General features: G+C 40.6%; 1 protein-coding gene across 1 annotated transcript in view; it reads left to right on the top strand.

Annotated features, from left to right (window-relative positions):
- The first annotated feature begins 805 nt into the window (after nt 1-805).
- GORASP2 (golgi reassembly stacking protein 2) overlaps nt 806-22,167 on the top strand; it is a 40,068-nt gene continuing 18,706 nt past the window's right edge. Inside the window, exons 1-2 of the mRNA XM_017862342.1 lie at nt 806-1,688; nt 20,921-21,001. Coding sequence (XP_017717831.1) covers nt 1,626-1,688; nt 20,921-21,001 — 144 coding nt within the window. The 5' untranslated portion in view covers nt 806-1,625. The remainder of the gene's footprint in view (nt 1,689-20,920; nt 21,002-22,167) is intronic.

Genomic DNA, 22,167 nt, shown 5'->3' with positions numbered 1-22,167 from the left:
AAAACCTGCTATTCACTTGTTGATAGCAAAGAAAATTATTTTTAAATTTTAAATAATATTTTCTTATTACAAAAGCACTTCATGAGCATCAAAGAATATGCAACCAGCCAAAACAAAAAATAAAACATCTCTGTCACCACCCAGAGATGACCACTGTAACCCTTGGTTCATATTCTCCTCCCACATCTTCATATGCATACATACGTATTAATCTGTATTTTGAAGACATGTTTTTCGTATTGTCTACAGACACATCCCGTCTTGTAACCAGCTTTTTAAAAAGACAATAATTTCCACGTTTCCATGTGAATAACTGCTCTTCTGATACTCAGTACATATTCAAATTTCTCCAAATGAACCAAAAATGTTCTTTACGCTTATTTCTCCAAGTTGGCCCCCAACTCAAGCCCTTACAGTGTGTCTCTTGGTTATATTCTTCGTGTTACTTTTAATCTGGCATAGGCTCTTTCATAGGACTCTGACTCGATAAAGAGAACTGGCCAGCTGTCCTGAAGGAAGGCCCACTTCCTGTATTTGCCTGATTCCCTGTGGTGTCATTTTACTTGCTCCTCAATTCCCCTTACATCCTGTAAACATCAAACTCAAGATTCCATAGAGGCAAGTTAACCACTTTGGGCTAGAATACATCATGGGTGATAGTACATACTTTACATTGCATCACATAGGAATCCACATAATACCTGGTTGACGCACCATTAGTCCAACTGACCACAAGGCAACTGGGGGTTTCAGAGGGAGTACATGTAAGGGGCAGAAGCAGCAAAGGAATACGACAACGGAATAAGCATGAATACGACCTGGCTACCTGAAGGAGGTGGGACGGGGAACCGAGCAGCAGCAGGTGGTGGAATGCCAGGGAAATCCAACCGTGCTTCCCACGCTGGCATCGCTCTGATTGTGACCAATCCTCTAATCTTATTCTCACAATTAGGGAGGGAGAAAAAAAAAACCCAAACCAAAAAAGAAGTTGGTAGGTGACTCTGTGAGACTACTGTTTTATAAAGGGAGCGTTTCCTTTTATAAAATTTAGCTGAGCAGATGCAGTATGCTGTGCTCATACTGTGCAGTGGCCCCACAGGGGGCCACTATTGCCCTCAGCTGTACAGTCTGGGAAAATACCTGTACACCTGGAGAAGAGAGCTTGCTGTGTGTTGAGTTCGCTCCTGTTTATCAGCAGCTCTTTCTCTGCCTCTGGCCACCAGGGGGACTTGCAACCTGTTCTTTCAGGCGAGCGGGAACGCGTCTGCATAAATCTGGCCCAATCCAGGGCCCCGTAGCAAGGCGCCAAAGCAGGGGGAAGCGCATTTCTGTTCTCTCGCGAGCACGACACGGCACCTCCCAGCCCTTCTCCGGCCCTCCCTCTCCATCCTCCCGGCCCGCGCGCGCTCGGGCCCCTTCCAGTGGCTCGCGGCAGGTGGCGCTGTCTGCGGCGTCGCAGCGGCCCGGGCTGCAGCGGAGACGATCTCCCGGCGGGCTGTGCGGCCCGGCTCTCCGGCGGCAGCGAGTGCCACGTCCTAAGTGCTACGCGGAGGAGCAGAGCGGGCGGTGCGCGGGGGGCGGGAGCAGCGCGGATCCCGGCTCAGCCACACAGATCGCCCGCCGCCATGGGCTCCTCGCAGAGCGTCGAGATCCCAGGCGGGGGCACCGAAGGCTACCACGTTCTACGGGTAAGGGCTCCGACGGCGGCCGCGGAGCTGCGGGCTGGAAGTGGGGCCGGCCGCGGGGAGGCGGAGGCCCCCATGGGCTCCTTCACGGGGCAGCCAGGCCCGATCCCGCGAAGGAGAGGCTGTCGCGGGCGCTGCCTTGGCCGAGGCTGGTTCCGGAGGCCGCTGGCATCCCGCCTCCGCGGAGCGCCCTGTGCACGGGGTCCGCGGCTGTGGGAAGACGGGCTGGAGCTGGAGGCAGCTGCCGGCGACTCGGCCGGGGGGCGGCCCTGGGAAGGGGACAACCTTGCTCTTTTTCCGCACGGCCTTCTCTCTCTCCCACCCACCCTCGTTTTTGGCTTCCAAAGTTAGGAAGGGCGCGGAGGGAACGTCTCCAAAGTAGTGACTGTGAAGGCAGCCTTTGCGCTTTCCTAGGAGAGGGATCCTGACCCGCAGTCCGGAGGCGGGGCCTGCGGCGGCAGGTGTTAAATCACCTCGGCGCCGGCTGAGTTACTTGAAAGGCCAGCGGGGAAGGAGACGGAGATCGAAATGGCCTGGAAGTAGGTTCGACGGACCTAAACAGACTTGATTTCGACAAGACTTCTCCTTCCCCGTGCCACTCCTGACCCTCCCAAACCTCCTTCTCAAGATTTCCTGGAGTGGGAACTTCCGTTCTGTTCCGACTGCTGAGGGTGTGGTTTAGATTAAGGTTTAGATCCACAGTGGTAAGAGGTAGTGCAGAGGAATGTTTTTTTCAAAAAAATCTGAGTATATAAAGGAAAACAACCCTAGCTTCACTTCCAGGAGGCAGAGAAACATAATACCTCAAAAGGCGTCAGCTAAGCCCCTACCTATGAACGGCCTGGGCCTGGGTGGTACAAAGCATGTGATCTTTTCCTCATGGAACCGGGCAACTTTAGAAGTAGCATTGATGGTTGTGTGCTGTGACACCTGTGTGAGTGTTAACATGCAGAACTGTCAACAGAGTGGCCGCAGCGTGTAGCGCCATTTAGGGGTGTCACTCAATATTAGCTCCTCACAGGCAAGAACGTTTTCACTGAAAGTAAGAGAATGCACTTCCTGGTACTACCTTCATTTCCTGCCCTGGGTCCCATGTTTTAGGTGAGACAACATTCTTAAATTGCCCAGCTGTCTAGGTGATAGGGCTGAGGCAGATCATCTTTCTGATCGTCAGGATTATCGTGTCTATTGCCTTTCCATTACACTAAAAATCCCTCCTCTCGCCATACTCTTGGTAGTAAAGGGTGACTTTTTCCCCCCGAAAGGAAAAGGGAGCCTATAAATAAACCGTATTATCTTCCTATCCCCTTCAGCTAACCAAACCCCCAAGAGCCACACTGAGAGAGGAAATGGAAGGAGAATTATCAGTTCCCAAATGTGAGGTGAAAGCTGTGCTTTTCTTTGTATTATCTGATCTGATTTTGAGTTCTCTACCCTGCGGTATTACTCAGTATTACCAGCTGTTTCTCACAGTGTCCGATTGTGGTCATGAATCCTTGGGGATTCGTGATGTTTTTATAATACATGCACTCAAGGAAACTCAGTAAAACACATGAATGTTAATAAGCAAAAAAAAGAAGTCGCGTGTTTGAAAGAAAGCCATACACATGAAAAGGATTCCAACTTAATGACTACATTCCAACATAAAACGAGTTGGTATTTTCTTTATGTAAGTGCAGTCAAATCAGCGTTCATACATATTCAGTAGTGCAGATGTGTTATTAATCTATAAATCTGATTTTTACAAACACTAGGGACAACCTTAGTTACCAGTCTGCATCTGGAGCATTAATATTGCACATGATGAAATAATTCTTATTTAGTTAGACTTTTATTAAAGAGAGCTTTAAAATAGTAATGATCTAGTTTAGGAGAATTTTGTGTCTGCGTTCCTAAGACCCTCTGCCCCTGATTCTGTAATTGGTTTCCTTATCTTTGTTTTTAGAGGGAAAAGTGCTGTGTTAAATCGTAACATATAAAAATGTCTTCCTTTCATTTGTTATTGCCTAGATGGACAGCGATATATTTCATTATTAGATTACCAAGCTTGTAAACTGGAGTAACTGTGGCAGGAAGATTTTGAATAAAATCACCCATATTCAACAAGTTCTAGAGTGATTTAATCAGAAGTTAGTTTTCTTGAATAACCAATTCCTGGCCATTTCCTGGTTGTAGTAAAAAATATGATTGGGTTTTGAAATACCAATTATAATAACATGTATATCCACTGCTGTCTTTTGATTTCATGAGTCCCTATAATTCAGATAGATTGAACTTTCCATTGTTTTCATTATTTTTCAATATCCATCTAAAAATCTTTAGGGGACAGTCTTGAAATGGATTCAGAAGTTCTGCTATGAGCAGTATAGTTCCTTTTTATGTATTCTCTATGTGTGAGTGCATATTTTCATGATTGGGATCATATTGTGTACCCAACTTCTTATCCCCACTCCAGAGGTAACCACTGTGGACAGTTTCTTACATAGCCTTTCAGATATATTTTATGCTTATAAAAAAGTCTCTTTGGCCAGGCGCAGTGGCTCACGCCTGTAATCCCCGCTTTGGGAGGCCGAGGTGGGCGGATCACCTGAGGTCAGGAGTTCAAGAACAGCCTGACCAACATGGTGAAACCCCATCTCTATTACAAATATAAAAAATTAGCCGGGCATGGTGGTGGTGCACACCTGTAATCCTAGCTACTTGAGAGGCTGAGGCAGGAGAATCACTTGAAGCTGGGAGGCAGAGGTTGCAGTGAGCTGAGATCATGCCATTGTACTCCAGCCTGGGCAAAAAGAGTGAGACTTTGTTTCAAAAAAAAAAGTCTCTTCTCTCACCCTTCTCTCTTTGTTTCTTTTTGTTACCTTGGAATCTTGGAATCATATGATCCATGCTGTTGCACACCTCAGTCTTCTCAGTTGATGACCTATCTTAGCAGTCTTTCTGTAGTAGCAAGTCAAGATCTGCCTCATGCTTTCAGTTAGCTCATGGTAGTCTGTTATACCATAGATTGGTTAAGGAGTACCTCCTGGTGTTGAATATTTGATTTTCTAGTCTTCTTTTGTTATATGTACATATTTACAAACTTGAATCCTATGTTTTGTTTTCCCATAACATACATCCTTTTCCCCGATTACTGTATTGAATTTTAATGGTAGCTGTCTGTGTAAATATTGATTTTTCATGTTAGTAAATAACTACATTGTTTTCTTATTATCAACATGTGTCCATTAGAGAACATTTGGATATGGTAAAAAAGGACAGCAAAGAACCTGAATTACCTGTAATCCCACCATCTAAAGGCAAATACTGTTGAAGTATTTTTCTTAGTCTCCTTTTTTTCGTGGACCTAACATCGCCCCTTAGCCATGTTTCACAAAGATTTTGAATGATATGACATATTCAAGGACTATATGGCCAAAAGTTATCTTAAGAGGTTAACATTACAACCAAAATATCCAACAGCTGAGAAATTATTAAACAAATCAGGGCCTAACCACAGATAGAGTGCTATACATTCGCTCAAAATTGTGTTTCAAACACCCTGTGTATGTGCAGGTACATTTGAGTGCTCAGGAAAATAAAGCTGAAAGATAATAAACCAGGTTGTCTAAAAAATTATTAGTGGATGGTGACCTTTTTTTTTTAACTTTAATGTATTTTCGAGGATTTCTGAAGTGCTCATTAAATACTTGTATAGTCACTCAAAGTGTAGATATGCAAAATTACTTTTAAAAAAGAAGTGGACTTCTACTGGAGGATTTAAAATTTTGTGTAGAAGTCTTTTTTTTAAAAAATAACATTTCAGATTCTCTTATACAGTGGGTCAGATTTGTGCTTACTATGAATGGCACTTTTATTTTGGTCCTCCAATCCTAATGTAAGGCGGGAAAAATGTTAGGGCTTCTCAGTCTTTGAAGTTATTGTAAGTTACTTCCTACATATGAACTATGTGTAATATCGAAATTTTGCCTACATTTTCCATTAATTATCCAGTGAACCCAACAAGACCATTTTCAAAATTAAATTTTTGGAGTGACCTCACAGATGCCTGTTATACGACCTGCTTCTAAATTAAAATATTCATATTCTGTTCCACACTTACAAACTCTGAGATGGGGGATATCTGAGGGCATACCTTCCAGAGCAAGTGTTCACACCAGTGTGGAGACATGGAAAATAGCATTTTCATTCTTTCTCATGCTTTCTTCTGGGAGAGATTTTGAGGTGATGGAAGGGTCATTGACATGTAGTGTGTCACCAGTGTAATAACAGGTTTTTATCTTCTGAGCCATTTGCTGCAGACTGGGCAGCATTTAGGTGTTCTTAGAGAAGCAAGTGACTGCAAGTGGAATTACTTCTATAGAAAATGCAATGCCTAGACCACATCTACTATCGTATGGAACTGCTCTTTTTAAATATTTTTTTCTATTTTGTCAGAGATGAGGTCTCCCAAAGGAACTGCTCTCTATAAATGGAGCCTAACTAACCTACATGCAATCCTGTTGCGATGGGATTTCAGTTTAGTACTTACTTTGAAAAAGTTAATTTCTAATACTCAATAGTCATTGTTTTCTTCTTTATTTTTCTAACATTGTCTTTCTCAAACTTTGAAACTCATGCCATCTTTTTGTTGTTGTTTTGAGACGGAGTTTCACTCTTGTTGCCCAGGCTGGAGTGTAATGGCACGATCTCGGCTCACTGCAACCTCCCTAGTTCTCCTGCCTCGGGCCTCCCAAGTAGCTGGGATTACAGGCGCCTGCCATCACGCCCAGCTAATTTTTGTATTTTTAGTAGAGTTGGGGTTTCACCATGTTGACCAGGCTGTTCTCCCCTGACCTCAAGTGATCCACCTGCCTCCACCTCCCAAAGTGCTGGGATTACAGGTGTGAGCCACCACGCCCGACCTCATGCCCTAACACAGAAATCTCACTCTGGCTCCTTTCTCACTCATTCTGGAAATAATGTGTAAAAAGAGAACAGTAGGTTTATTTAGTATTGTTTTCTATGTATAAAGTTATAATTGTGAAACCTGAAGAGTCTGACCCTGTCCCTAAAATTGATCTCTCCTTTTTTTTTTGGTTTGTTTTTTTGTTTTTTTGAGACAGAGTCTGGCTGTGTTGCCAAGGCTGGAGAGCAGTGGCACAATCTCGGCTCACTGCAACCTCCGCCTCCCAAGTCCTATCAATTCTCCTGCCTCGGCCTCTCTAGTGGCTGGGATTACAGGTGCCCGCCACCATGCCCGGCTAATTTTTGTATTTTTAGTAGAGACGGGCTTTCACCATATTGGTCAGGCTGGTGTCGAATTACTGACCTCAGCTGATCCACAGTCCTCGGCCTCCCAAAGTGCTGGAATTACAGGCGTGAACCACTGTGCCCAGCCCAAAATTGATCTTTTCTAGTAAAAGGCCCAGAAGTTGTTTAATAAATAGTCTTTTTTTTTTTTTTTTTTTTTTTTTTTTTATTTTTTTTGAGACGGAGTCTTGCTCTGCCGCCCAGGCTGGAGTGCAGTGGCCGGCTCTCAGCTCACTGCAAGCTCCGCCTCCCGGGTTCACGCCATTCTCCTGTCTCAGCCTCCCGAGTAGCTGGGACTACAGGCGCCCGCCTCGTCGCCCGGCTAGTTTTTTGTATTTTTTAGTAGAGACGGGGTTTCACCGTATTAGCCAGGATGGTCTCGATCTCCTGACCTCGTGATCCGCCCGTCTCGGCCTCCCAAAGTGCTGAGATTACAGGCTTGAGCCAAAAATAAATAAATAAATAAATAAATAGTCTTTAAAATTGCTTTCAAATGTAGGAATCAGGATATCTCAGTTTATTAAAACCATGGAATACAATGTATATAAACCTTGGGATACTTTTGGGAATTATATCATTGAACATAAACTTTTTCTAATATTAATAGACCTTGAACAAATTAGTAGTTTCATGTTGTTTATATACACTTTTTTTTTTTTTTTTTTTTAGACAGAGTCTTGCTCTGTCACCCAGGCTGGAATGCAGTGGCGCGATCTCAGCTCATTGCAACCTTCACCACTCCAGTTCAAGCGGTTCTCCTGCCTCAGCCTCCCAAGTAGCAGGGATTACAGGCACCCACCACCACACCCAACTAATTTTTGTATTTTTAGTAGAGATGGGGTTTCACCCTGTTGGCCAGGCTGGTCTAGAACTTCAGACCTCAAGTCATCTGCCCACCTCAGCCTCCCAAAGTGTAGAGATTATAGGCGGGAGCCACTGCACTCCCAACCCCCCACCTTTTTTTTTTTTTTTTTTCTTTTTTTTGAGACAGGATCTCACTCTAGGCTGGAATTTAGTAGCACAGTCTCCACTCACTGCAGCCTCCAACTCCCAGGCTTAAGTAATCCTCCCCCATCTCAGCCTCCCCAGTAGCTGTGACTACAGGCACACACCACCATGCCCAGCTAATTTTTTGTATTTTCGGTAGAGATGGGGTTTTGCCATGTTGCCCAGGCTGCTCTCGAACTCCTGAGTTCAAGCAATCCACCCACTTCAGCCTCACAAAGTGCTGGGATTATAGGCGGGAGACACTGCGCCCGGCCTTATATGCTTTCATACTTATGTGATGAGGTGTGTTTTAATGCCTGCACTATCATCCTCAGGATTCTCACTGGGGGAGATCTGCTGTTAGTAGTTAATTATGGTTTCAGTAAGTAGTAGAGTGTACAACACTGATTCTTCTGTCTTCTGGGTCAGATACTAGCAGGGGTTTTTAATAATTCCTCTACAAATTTTATAAAAATTGAGCTTAGAATAACCTTTAACATCAGTGTGTTCATTTTGCTTACTTTAATGTTCTACCGAAAGGATTATATATATTGATTGATTGATTGACTAATAAAATATCAATGTAAACTAGGAAATGTGCTTTAGAAACTGTGACTTTTTTTTTTTTTCTTTTTTTGAAACATGGTCTCGCTCTGTGGGATCTCACTCTGTCGCTATGGCTGGAGTGCTGAGGTGTGGTCATGGCCCACGGCAACCTTGAACTCCTGGGCTCAAGTAATCCTTTCATCTCAGCCTCCTGAGTAGCTTACAGGCATATGCTGCCATGCCCAGCCAACTTTTAAATTTTTTTGTAGAGCGATCTTTCTATGTTGCCCAGGCTGGTCTTGAACTCCTGGGCTCAAGTGATCCTCTTGTATTGGCTTCCCAAAATGTTGGGATCACAGGTATGAGCCACCATGCCTGGTCCTAAGTAGTTACTTTGAGAGACTATACATTTCCCTGTTGGCATTGCAAATAAATTTACTGTAGCATGAAGGTAATTTTTCTGGGGTTTTGTTCTCTCTCTTTTTTAAGCACCAATGAGAGATAGCTCAAGCACATTGTCAGAAATAAGGAAGCTTGAGCCAGGCACAGTGGTGTGCATCTGTAATCCCAGCTACTCCAATCAGGAGACTGAGGTGAGGTGAGGGCCCAAGAGTTTAAGACCACCCTGAGAAACATAGTGAAATCCGGTGTCAATAAAAGCAAAATTGTCACTTGACCCAAAACTTTGAGGCTGCAGCGAGCTATCCTCATGCCACTGCACTCCAGCCTGGGTAACAGAGCAGCGTCTCTAAAATTAATTAATTTGTTAATTTTTTTAAAAAATTTTAAGGCTGGGTGTGGTGGCTCATGCCTGTAATCCCAGCACTTTGGGAGGCTGAGGTGGATGGATCACCTGAGGTCAGGAGTTCGAGACCAGTCTGGCCAACATGGTGAAACCCCCTCTCTACTAAAAATACAAAACTTAGGTGTGTTGGCGCATTCCTGTAGTCCCAGCTACTTGGGAGGTTGAGGCAGGAGAATCGCTTGAACCCTGGAGGTGGAGGTTGCAGTGAGCTGAGATGGTACCACTGAACTCCAGCCTGGGCGACAGAGTGAGACTCCATCCCCCCAAGAAAAAAAAAAAAATTAGACACCCGGTTTTGCTCTGTTGCCCAGGCTGGAGTGCAGTGTCACAGTCGCAGCTCACTGCGGCCTCGACTTAACAGGCTCAAGCAATTCTCCCTCCCTGGTCTTCCAAGTAGTTGGGACTACAGGTGCGTACCACCACATCTGGCTGATTTTTTTGAAGGGACAAGGTCTCAAACTCCTGGGCTCAAATGATCCTCTTGCTTTAGCCTCCCAAAGTGCTGGGACTATAGCTGTGAGCCACATCCTTGCCCTAATTAATTAAAAGTAAAATCCAGGCTTTGTGGCATGTGCCTGTAGTCCCAGGACTCAGGAGGCTGAGGTGGGAGGATTGCTTGAGCTCAGGGGTTCAAGAGTAGCCTTAGCAAAATATTGAGAGCTTGAGAAAGAAAAAGAAAGAGAGAGAGGGAAGGAGGGAGTGAAGGGAAAGAGGGAATGAAGGGAGGGAGGGAAACAAAGGAGGAAGCACCTGGTACAGTGACTCTCATCTGTAATCCCCACACTTTGGGAGGCTGAGGCAGCGGATTACTTGAAGCCAGGAGTTCGAGATCAGCCTGGACAGTAAAGTGAGACCCTGTCTCTAAAAAAAAAAAAAAGACAGAAGGAAAGAATCTTGTTATCTTTGTGGACATGAGTACATTGAGAAACTATCATAGTCAACCACCAGAGACCACCTTTGGGAACTGGATTCTAGTGCCAGCTCTATCACTTCATTCTATTTCCTTGAGCACCCCTTTGAAATGCTTTGAAAAGCTTCAGTCTTTGTATCTGAAAAGTGCAGATAATAGCAGAGCCACTTCCACCTTTTCCACTGAAAAACACATTAGATACTGTATGAAAATAATGAAAACAATTGAGCATTATTAAATCTCTTTCTTAAAACAACACTACCTCCTTGATTATCCTGTGGATTAAATGGGATATTTCATGTAAAGCACTTAACTTAGAATGTGGAATATAATAAGGATTCAAATGTTTGGTGATGGCTTTATTACTAGTATTTGCATTATTGTGTAGAACCAGTGTTGTGGCAATACTAGCTAAAATATACTACTGTAGTTGTCAACATTTTTAGTATTTTTATTTAATTAAGCAACCATTACTTTTTGTCTGTGTACCTAATCTGTACTTTGCTGCTGTTTAAAACATAAGTTTGAGGTCAAATCTGACCCATTAATTTTAGTCATTTAGGCACACACACAAATGGTACCTGTTAATTTCCTCCTATCCTCATTTTTAAGGAAATTATTTTTTAATTTTAAATGGAGAGTGCCAGTATCCTTTTCATTGCATTGCTACAGTGTTACTAGACACATTAATTAAAATGGCTGAAAGAGTCTGTGTAATTAAAATGATCTTGCTGTATTTGATTTTCTTCATTGTAGAACCTATAGATAGCTTAGCAACAGTTAGATTTATTTCATGGTGGGTCATTCAGGCTTACAGATTACCTAATTAGCCTCCTCATTTTTGCAGTTAAAGAAAAGAAGTGCAGGCCTGTAATCCCAGCACTTTGGGAGGCCAAGGTGGTGATCACTTGAGGTCAGGAATTTGAGTCCAGCCTGGCCAACATGGTGAAACCTCGTCTCTGTTAAAAAATACAGAAACTTAGCCAGGCATGATGGTGGGCACCTGTAATCCCAGCTACTTGGGAGGCTGAAGCAGGAGAATCACTTGAACCCAGGAGGCAGAGGTTGCTGTGAGCTGAGATTGCGCCACTGCACTCCAACCTGGGCAACAAGAGGGACACTCTGTATCAAAAAAAGAAAAGAAGCACAGAGAAGTTAATCTGATTTGCCTAAGGTCACCCAGCCAGTTTTCTTTCCCTAGGAAACAAATCCCTAAGTTATTTGAGGAATATAAAATGCGTTAAGAAGTTGTCAGAATTTTTGCTTCTTTTAGAGCAGAGTTCAATTTCTTCCAATGTTATTTTTCTAATGTACAGATCTTTTCTGGAAAACCATTATGCAATAATGAGTTTTTATTTCCTCTTAGTTGCCATTACAATTTTATTTTAAATTGCTTGAATGTTAAAAATTATGTTAGGGTTAGTGTCAGGAGAACATGCACTTTGCTTTGTGAAGAACATGGGAAGACAATGTTTTAGCAGGTGAGGCTTGAACTCTCCCAGTCTACTGCAAAATTATTTACCACACATTTGTGTCAAGACTCAAATAAGGAAACTTACCCATTTGCAGACATAGAAAACAGTACTCTCTCCTTATCCACAGTTTGACTTTCTGTGGTTTCAGTTACCTTTGGTTACTGAGGTCCAAAAACATCAGATGGAAAATTCCAGAAATAAACAGTTCATAAGTGGTAGATTGCTCTATTATTAGTTATTGTTGTTAATCTCTTACTGTGCCTAGCTTATAAATTAAAGTTTATCATATGTATTTGCATATGGGAAAAAATATAGTACAGTATATGTAGGGTTTGGTACTCTGCAGTTTCAGGCATCCATGGGGGGTCCTGGAACATATCCCTGGTGGATAACAGGGACTACTATAGCTCCCTCACCCTTCCCTACTGAAAAAATGCCTATTATAACTCCAGAGGATTTAGGATTTCTTTTTATTATATCACATTCCCAGATCTTTTCCCGTCATTTTGAACACCTGTGCACACATATAGTGCATGAGGATTTATGTTTATAGTTGAAGTGGGTCATCATTTAGTTATTGCTTGGATTGAATTTATTTTCTAGTCTTGTTTAACATCTCTACTGTTTTTAAAAGTAGTACAGGAGGGAGGGTGTTAGAGGAGATGATGGTATAGATAGTCATTCAGTGGGGCTTACCTACATTTTTGTGTGGAAAAGGAATATATGATGCAGTAATAAAAAGGAGACAGTTATACATTCTAGTAAGCCGATTTTATGATAACATTTTCACTGTTAGAAAACTTAAGGAAGATAATTTACATATCAGCCAGAAACGTGGATAAGTGTGTCTTTGTATATCACCTAGTGAAATATGTAGTCTGGTGATACCCTGTATGCTGCAAGTTGCCTTGTGGTTTCCTTTCTTTGTTACTTTAAGGTAGAAGGTCTGTATACCTCAGCTGAGAGTATGTAAGTCAATAGACCAATGCAGGTGGGAGAATGCCGCCTGACACCCAACTCCACCCAAACACTTCTTCCGTCTTACTCTGCCATTCCTCCCTCCCCCAAGTGAAGAATTGAAGAGAGAAAGAGGTTAATGTGAAATGATCCAAACCTAGCATAAGTAGTAGTATTTGAACACTCTTAATCCTGGAAGAAGAGATGGATGCTTCACTGGAAAGCAATAGTTAGGTCTGTGTGGTAAAAGAAAAGTTTAGGCTAAATCTGGTAAAACTTTTAATGATCCGGAATCAGAAGTGGAGGGAAAAGTCAAGAAGTTAATTGCCCTTTTTTTTTTTTTTTTTTTTTTTAACCAGGAACTTGATGGAGCAAAAGTGTTAGTGGTATCTTGTAGGACAGCTTTTCCTAACTTTATTTTTATTGTAGCTCAAAGCAAAAAATGTATTTTCCATTACAACCAGTACATACTACATTTCGTGAAGAATATAGGCCTTTATTATATCATGAATTTTTGACAAATTTTCTATTGTGATATTGTGTTTTGATACTTGTCTTTTGTGACACACTAAATTGATTTCAGAACCTACTGAAATCATCCACTGTAGTTGAATGACACCACTTTAGGGATTATTTCTATAAAGTTGGTGATTAAAAAATCCAGCTTCTAATCATTGATGCAAATTTCTTTTTATGTAATAAAGATGCCCCTTTGCTGTGCAGTTTCATCATAAACTTCTCATTTTTGCTTGTTGAGGGTAAAAACTGTCTAACAAATATCATCTTGTTTATTGCAGCCGTTTTTTCTAGAGTGTTAGAAGAGAAGCATTTCTTTCACACTGCTGTGATTTTTATTTTGTAAGCTAACCTCAGATGTATAGTTTGAACCTTACAACTGGCTGTTAGTGTGTTCATAATTTCTTCTACCTGTCCATGTTTTGGTAATATATCTTTTTATAATTATTATTTTGTAAGCATAATTGCTCTTTAGTATTTTCAGCTGCTTTATTATGTTTCTTAATTGATCAAAGTAAATCATGTGGCCCTAAGAAGAATTGGACAAAAGGGCATTGGGAAAAGGGCAACCTCAATATACTTGTTTTGATACAGGGAGCATCTCTTAAGACTTTATATTAAAAGAGTACACACAAGTGTATAGCTTTGTGAATTTTCACAAACAACACACTTACTGTAACCAGCCTCTTATCCCTTTCCAGTGACATCCTGCACACCCCCCACCTCCGCAGGATGAATACTATCCTGATTTCTAACAGTATAGATTAGTTTGAGCTATTGTTCTTTGTATAAGGGGAACCACGTGCTACGTACTCATTTGTGTCTGGCTTCTTTTGCTCAGATATTGCTTGTGAAATTTATTCATGTGTATTATTGTAGACCTTTCATGTCATTAATGTATTTGGTGCCATTGAGATAATATGCCAATATTTATTAACCTGTTAATGGGCATTTTTGTAGTTTTCAGTTTGGGACTTTTATAAATAGTGGTACCATGAACAGTATAGTGTATTTCTTTTAGAGAACAGGTGTATACCCACTTCTGTTGGGTATATACTTAAGGCTGGAATATACGGTCAAAAGGTGTGCATATTTTCAATATTAATAGATATTGCCAAGTCATTTACTAGTTTGCATTCTAACCAGCAGTAATTGAGGTTTCTAAATGTCCTACATCCTCACTCACACTTAATATTTTCATCTTTTGATTTCGGCCATTCCGATAGGTGTGTAGTAGCATTGTGGTTTTAATTTGCATTTCCTTGATGACTATTGAAGTTGAGCACATTTTCATATTTCTTGATTACTTCGGTATCGTATTTTGTTTAGTGTTTGCTAAAATCTTTCCCCCATTTCTCTATTGGGTTGTCTTTTTTCTGTTTTAAGCAACTTTATTGTGATAAAAGCTACATACCAGAAAGTTCAGACTTTTAAACTATACAATTTGGTGACTTTTTAATATATTCATAGAGTTGTACAACCATCACCACTGCCTAATTCCAGAAACTGTTTATTACTCCAGAAAGAAACCCATATGTATTAGTAGCCATTCCCCCCCTTTTTCCACCCACAACCCCGCATAACAGCTAATCTGCTTTCTGTCTCTATGGATTTGTCTATTATGGACATTTCATATTAATGGAATCAAACAATATGTAGTCTTCTGTGACTGACTTCTCTCACTTAGCGTTAATGTTTTCAAGATTTATCCATGTCATAGCGTGCATTAGTACTTCATCCTTTCTTATGGATATACCACATCTTGTTTATCCATTTATCAGTTGGGGGACATTTGGGCTGTTTCTACGTTAGGAATATTATGAATAATGCTACTATGAAATTTGTGTACAGGTTTTTGCGTGGAGATATATTTTCATTTTGCTTGGTTGTTTGTATACCTGGAGTGGAATTGCTGGATCATTTGATAACTTTGTGTGTAACATTTTGAGGATCTGCCAAACTGTTTTTCACAGCAGCTACACCACTCCCACCAGCAAATGTATGAGTGTTCCATTTTTTCCACATTCTTGCCAATGCTTGTTACTTTCTTTTTAATTGTGGTCATTCCAGTGGACAAGAAATGGTATCTTGTGGTTTTATCGTCCATCTTTCTTAATGCTTTACAGCAGTTCAAGATTTGTTCTGGATGCAGATCCTTTGTTGGATATGTATTATGTCTTTTTACTTTCTTAATTATACCTTTTGATGAGCAGAAGTTCTTAGTGTAGTTCACTTGATCAATTTATTTTAGTTTGTGGTTAGTGCATTTTGTGTCCAGTTTATTAGGAAGCCTTGCAAACTTGAAGGTCTCAAAGATATTCTCTTATGTTTTTCTCTACAGGGTTTATTGTTTTACCCTTGACCTTTACATCTACCATCCATCTGGAATTGATTTGTGGGAGGCAACATTTGAAAAAATGGTTTGTCTCTCCTTCCTGCCAGCACTTTTACAAGTCTTATTTTTTCTTTTTAAGAGTAAAAGGTATTTAATATGGTTGCAAAAATAATGATGTGTCCAGGAATTGGTTAGCTATAAAGATTTACCCTCAGATGGTGATAGCAGAGTTAGGAGGATGAGCTTAAGATTTCTTGGCCTTCTATCATAGGCTTGAGACTTAGCTAGGCATTTCATAAACTTAACTCATCGAACCTTTACAACATTCTTATGAAGTAGATGGCATTATCCCTTACTTGCAAATGAGAAAATTGAGGCCCAGAGTGGTAAATAAACTTTACCAAGCTCACACAACTCATAAATGGACAAAATCATGGCTTAAAACCAACTCAGTCTGGCTCTAAAAGTCTATTATTTTTTCACTATATATAATCTTATAAAATCTTATTTATTTGTGAGATGGAGTCTTGCTCTGTCGCCCAGGCTGGAGTGCAGTGGCGTGAACATGACTCACTATAGTCTCGACCTCCTGGGCTCGAGCCGTCCTCCCGCCTTAGCTTCCTGAGTAGCTGGTACTACAGGTGTGTGCCACTATGCCTGGCTAATTTTTTAAAAAAATGCTTGTAGAGACAGTCTCACTTTGTTGCCTAAGCTGGTTTTGAACTCCTAGCCTCAGGAGATCCTCTCACCTCTGCCTCCCAAAGTGCTGCAATAACAAGTGTGAGCCACTGTGCCTGGCCTTAATTATTAAATTTACAAATTTAACCTGTTCATCGTAAATTGCTTTGATATTTGGCCCAGTAATAAATGTTAAATGGTCTGTGGAGCCAAGTATATATAAACTTTTAGTTAAGATGACTTGAAGAAAGCAGAAGATAAATTAATAATCAGGAGCTCTCATAGGGGATAGAAAGTATTGAAGTGGTAATCTGATGCCTGAGAGATTAGGTGCCAGGAGATTCTTGTCAGTGGATAACACTGCAGGAGAAACTTGTGTCAGTGTTTGGTTTGCTATGTTGTAGATCATATTTTCCATGCTACAAAATATAGGAAATTTCCTTTAGGCATATTAGGGTCAAAGAGAGCATTTTTCTAGGGCACCCTCTGCTGACTTCCTAGCAGTAATTAAGATACCTACCTGACGTAATTGCACAGATTCTAATGATGTAAATAAATTAAGGAAAGAAGTTAATTTCAAGGGCCATTAGAAACAAAGGAAATCGATGTTAGTAACAAATGAGGCCGGGCGCGGTGGCTAAAGCCTGTAATCCTAGCACTTTGGGAGGCCGAGACGGGTGGATCACGAGGTCAGGAGATCGAGACCATCCTGGCTAACATGGTGAAACCCCGTCTCTACTAAAAAATACAAAAAAAAACTAGCCGGGCGAGGTGGCGGGCGCCTGTAGTCCCAGCCACTCGGGAGGCTGAGGCAGGAGAATGGCATGAACCTGGGAGGCAGAGCTTGCAGTGAGCTGAGATCCGGCCACTGCCCTCCAGCCTGGGCAACAGAGTGAGACTCCTTCTCAAAAAAAAAAAAAAAAATGAAATAGAAAATAGAGCTAGGGAAAGGATCAAGTTTATTTTAGAATTTAAAGTTAGCTATTGAATCCTTTTGAATTATAGGAAAATACTTCTGATATTGGAAAATTTCCATTTCAGACAAATAGTTTAAGCTTTATACTCTGAAGTTTATACTTTAAACTTTATAAGGGTGGCCTGATAAGAATCAGCATGTAGGGTCAGCTTTCTAAATGAGTGATTACATTATAAAAGTGCTGTCTGTGGCCCTTTTTAACTAAAAGGTAAACTTCTGGCAGTCTTAGTGGCAAAGTCTGAAATTGATCAGTGACCTAGTTGGGTTCTAGATAAAATGCTATTAATAGTTCTTTGGAAATATTCAGATTCAGAGAATTAGATGATTAGATGTCGGCTTTATTAGATGAGAAACTCCACTCTGAGGAGGCGCCTAAGGATCTGTGCTGTTCATCCCCTTTCACACCTGAGGCCCTTCACGTCTAATTGATAACCACCTAATAGGCATTTCAGATCTGGGTAATCTGACTTTGTCCCAAATAGCTGTGATTTGACCTCACTTTTCTTGTGACTCCAGGAAGCCACTTCTTTACCTTTCAGAGTTGCCATTTGAGAAGAAATATGCTATTTTGAGCCCTAGACATTTTATTTGGTAACATGTAGAATATGAAATAACTCCCATAGAAAACAGTATACAGAAACTAAAAACTGGGTATGGTGACTTGCTTTGGGATTCTGGTGCTTTGGGAGGCTGAGATGGGAGGATCGCTTGAGACTAGGAGTTTGAGACCTGCCTTGGCAACATAGCAAGACCCCATCTCTACAAAAAGTTAAAAAATTAGCTGAGCATGGTGGTGCACTAGAAAAAATTTAAAAATTAGCTGGGCATGGTGGTGCACACATGTAGTCCCAGCTACTTGGGAGGCCAGGAGTAAGCTATGAATGCACCACTACACTACAGCCTGAGTGACAGAGTAGGACCCTGTCTCAAAAAAAAGAAAAAGAAACCGAAGACATTTAATAAATACCTTTGATATTTAACTTAATTAGTTTACAAAAATGATTTGGTCCCAAATTTGCAAGAAAACATAAAAACATGATCAAACAGTTTTAGGGAGTTAGGCATTGAACTGTCTATGTAGGGCAACTATACTGTAACAAAAGAAGAATATCAAGTTTTACTTCTTCTGAGACAATACTATAATTTGGCTTAAAATAATAAAAGGTAACAACATTAAGAGGTAATGAACAATTCTGATTGACACTGTATAGAGGGATGTATTTTAGGAACAATCTGGGTTCCATTTTGAAAGTATTAAAATGACTTGTTACTGTATTAATAGCTGTAGCTTTGTGTATGGTTGAATGTATCTGTCATTTGCTGTTGTTATTTGCAAAACTGACTATAGAACTATTTGGACTATTACAGAAAATCAACCTATAAATATCAGTGCAAACTTTTGTTCTTGGGGAATAGGTTTTTTTTTTTTTTTTCTATTTTGTTTTGTTTTGAGACAGGGTTTTACCCTGTCGCCTATGCCAGAGTGCAGTGGTGCAACCTGGACTCATTGCAGCCTCAACCTCCTGGGTGCAAGTGATCCTCCCAGCTCAGCCTTCCAAGTAGCTGGGACTACAGAAGCACACCCCGATACCCGGCTAATTTTTTTGTAGAAACAGGGGTCTCCCTCTATTACCCAGGCTGGTCTCAAACTTCTGGACTCCAATCCTCCTGCCTCAGCCTCCCAAAGTGCTGGGATTATAGGCATGAGCCACTGCGCCTGGCCATGGAATAGTTTTGACAGCACTTAATAATATCAAGCAGAATAAAAATTCCTTAGACAGGAAAATATTTTGGAAAAAAAATGCAGAATGGATTATATTTGTTTTTTGCTTTTTTGTCATATTTCTGTTACTAGCTACTAACATTTTACTACTGTACATTTTGAAAATTTGACAGTCCATTATCAAATATGGGGTGATAAACATTTGAGTTGTTGAGAAGCTAAGTAATCTTTTTTATTCTATGAACCTATGAATTACATTTAAAATAATCTCACTCTTTCATTTAAAGGCCAGTAAATGTAGCTCTACCCCTTCTTTCTAGCCTTCTGTTGGACTAATAGTTTCAGGATGGACTTTCGGCCAGGTGCAGTGGCTCACACCTGTAATCCCAACACATTGGGAGGCCGAGGCAGGCAGATCACTTGAGGCCAGGAATTTGAGATCAACCTGGCCAACATGGTGAAACCTTGCCTCTACCAAAAAAAAAAAAAAAGGCAGATGTGGTGGTGCACACCTGTAATCCCAGCTACTTGGGAAGCTGAGGCACAAGAATCGCTTGAACCTGGGAGGTGGAGGTTGCAATGAGCCGAGATTGTGCCACTGCACTCCAGCCTGGGCAACAGAGTAAGACTCTTGTCTCAAAAAATAAAAATAAAAAAGATGGATTTTTGAGTTTCACTTCCACCATTAGGCAGCTATGGAATCATAAACAAGACACGGTATTTTTTTTTTTAACCTATCAAATGAAAGAATTGCACAAAATCCATGGTTTTTAAACCTTCTTGGAGTCATGGAGAAATCCTTTGAGAATCTAATGAAAGCCACCAATATTTACACCCTGAAAACTGCTTGTCCATATAAAAGATTGTGTGTAATTTCAGGAGCTGTAGTATTCTCTGAAGCCATCCACAGACCTCAATTTAAGATCCCTGGATTAGAGGATTTCTGGGTTAATCCTAGTTTTCAAAGTCTGTAATTCTCTATTTCTGTCCACTACCCTGTCGTCCAGCTACACATGCTATGATCCTCATTCTTCAGACTCCGGCTTCGGGTGTTTGCTCATATTGTTTTGTCCATTTTCAGATGTCCTTCCTACCCCCTTGATCATCTTTACCTTTGAATGTTCTACCCTCTTTTTAAACCACAATTCATTGTCACTTTTTATGTCTGAAGCGTCTTCTTTCCCTTAGAACCTTATACCAAATAGCCCTTAGCCTGTTTGGTCTTACATTATAGTGATTAGAGGGCTATATATACATTGCCCCTTCCTCTTCTCACCTATTCCTCAGCAGATTATAAATGTCTTGACATAGGTGACTATGTGCCTGTATTCACTTTGTAACTGAGTGCTGCCTTGCTACTAGTAGTGAAGGAATAATTGCTTGAATTTGTCGCTTAATTGTAGTGACTGTCTGCTGTGTCCCCTGCTAATTGCTGAGAGGATTAGCCCCTTTCTCCCAAAAAAGAGGAGAAAGTGGTATGGAAATAGAACCACAGAGGGAAAACCTCGTATAGAAGATGAACTAGGCCCGGTGCAGTGGCTCACGCCTGTAATCCCAGCACTTTGGGAGGTTGAGGTGGGCGGATTGCTGGAGCCCAGGAGTTCAAAACCAGCCTGGACAATAAGGCGAAACCCTGTCTCTACAAAAAATACAAAAACTAGTCGGACATGGTGGTGTGCGCCTATAGTCATCCCAGGTACTCGGGAGGCTGAGGCACGAGAATCGCTTGCATCGGGGAGGCAGAGGTTGCAGTGAACCGAGATTGTGCCACCGCACTCCAGCCTGGGCAACACAGGTAGAGTCTGTCTCAAAGAAATAAAATAAAAATATAAATAGAAGATGAACTTAAAGAAAGGGTAGAGTTTAGGGAGCTGGACAGGCATTATCAGGGAGAGATGAAGAGAAATGAGAGAACTAGTGTGTACTATGTTTCATTATTAATGAAATTGGTCTATTTTTACTGAAAAGAGATATTCGGCTTACAATTTTCACCTAAGCTTTACATTTGTTATTTTTGTCATTTTTGTTTCCGCAGGTACAAGAAAATTCCCCAGGACACAGAGCTGGATTGGAGCCTTTCTTTGATTTTATTGTTTCTATTAATGGTTCAAGATTAGTAAGTTCAACTTTTTGTAGTTTTGTCTATAGTATTTGTAATCTCTCAAAAATGGAATTTTCAGATGATCTGAGATGGGTGTTTATTAGTTACAATCATTCTGTATAGTATGATGCCAGTTTATAGAAATAATCATGTATTAAAAACATTGAAATATCTAGAATATTATACCTTATGCTCCACTGATTATCTTAGGGAAGTCTCCAGAATCAGTGGAGTCTTTTATATGTTAAATATTTAATTTTCATAAGCAGAAAGAAATAAGATGTAAAAGATTGCTTTTTAAAGATGTCAGACTTCTGTTGGTTATTGACAAATGAATTAGTAGAAAGATTCATTCTCTCAAATTGTCAGTTCTCTTGGTGCTAAGTTTCACAGTATACAAATAATGTTATTAGAACCAGACAGAGAGATATGCTCCAAAGTACAAAATTAAAACCACTTTTTATACCTTGTTTAGAGTTTACCCATAATAAAGTTCTAAGATAAGGAAATTATATAATCTCAGCAAATTCTTAGGACAGTAGCCACTTGGTTTAATTTTCATAACAGTCTGAAGTTTTGTTCATTACTTATAACATCTCTGACATACAAATACAGGCCAGATGTTGGCCTGTATTTGTATGTCATCTGGCCTTTATTTATGAAATGAAATACTTAATATACTGTTTCTACTTTCTTTTCTATCCAGCTCTTAATAAATAATAAAGTATGTAGTTAGAAATAGAGTCCAAAATTAAACGTTAACCCCAGTAAATGTTTTAGATTTTATAATCAAAGTCATCACAACTTCGTTAGTAATGTGACTTTTTATGGCATATTTTGTTTTTATACATTGAAGCCCTAGATCATTCTAAATAATGTTGGGTTGCAAATTCCATAATCCATAGTGAGCTATTAGAAAAAAGTCAGTTTCAAGTTGTTGCTAACATAAGAGTTGTTCTTAATTTCGTGACATTCCTTTTATATAGAGGAAAATTTAAATGTTGGTGAAACCTTTGTTGAATGTTTTATTTATGTTGATTATTAATATTACTCTTATAGGGCCATAGGATGCTTAAGCTAACATTAAATTTTTATTGGCCGGGCGCGGTGTCTCAAGCCTGTAATCCCAGCACTTTGGGAGGCCGAGACGGGCGGATCACGAGGTCAGGAGATCGAGACCA

The sequence above is a fragment of the Rhinopithecus bieti genome, unplaced genomic scaffold (genome assembly GCF_001698545.2).
Source record: "Rhinopithecus bieti isolate Rb0 unplaced genomic scaffold, ASM169854v2 scaffold_63316, whole genome shotgun sequence".
Lineage (NCBI taxonomy): Eukaryota > Metazoa > Chordata > Mammalia > Primates > Cercopithecidae > Rhinopithecus > Rhinopithecus bieti.
The sequence above is the reverse complement of the archived record's forward strand: the minus strand, read 5'-3'. Positions and strand labels throughout refer to the sequence as shown.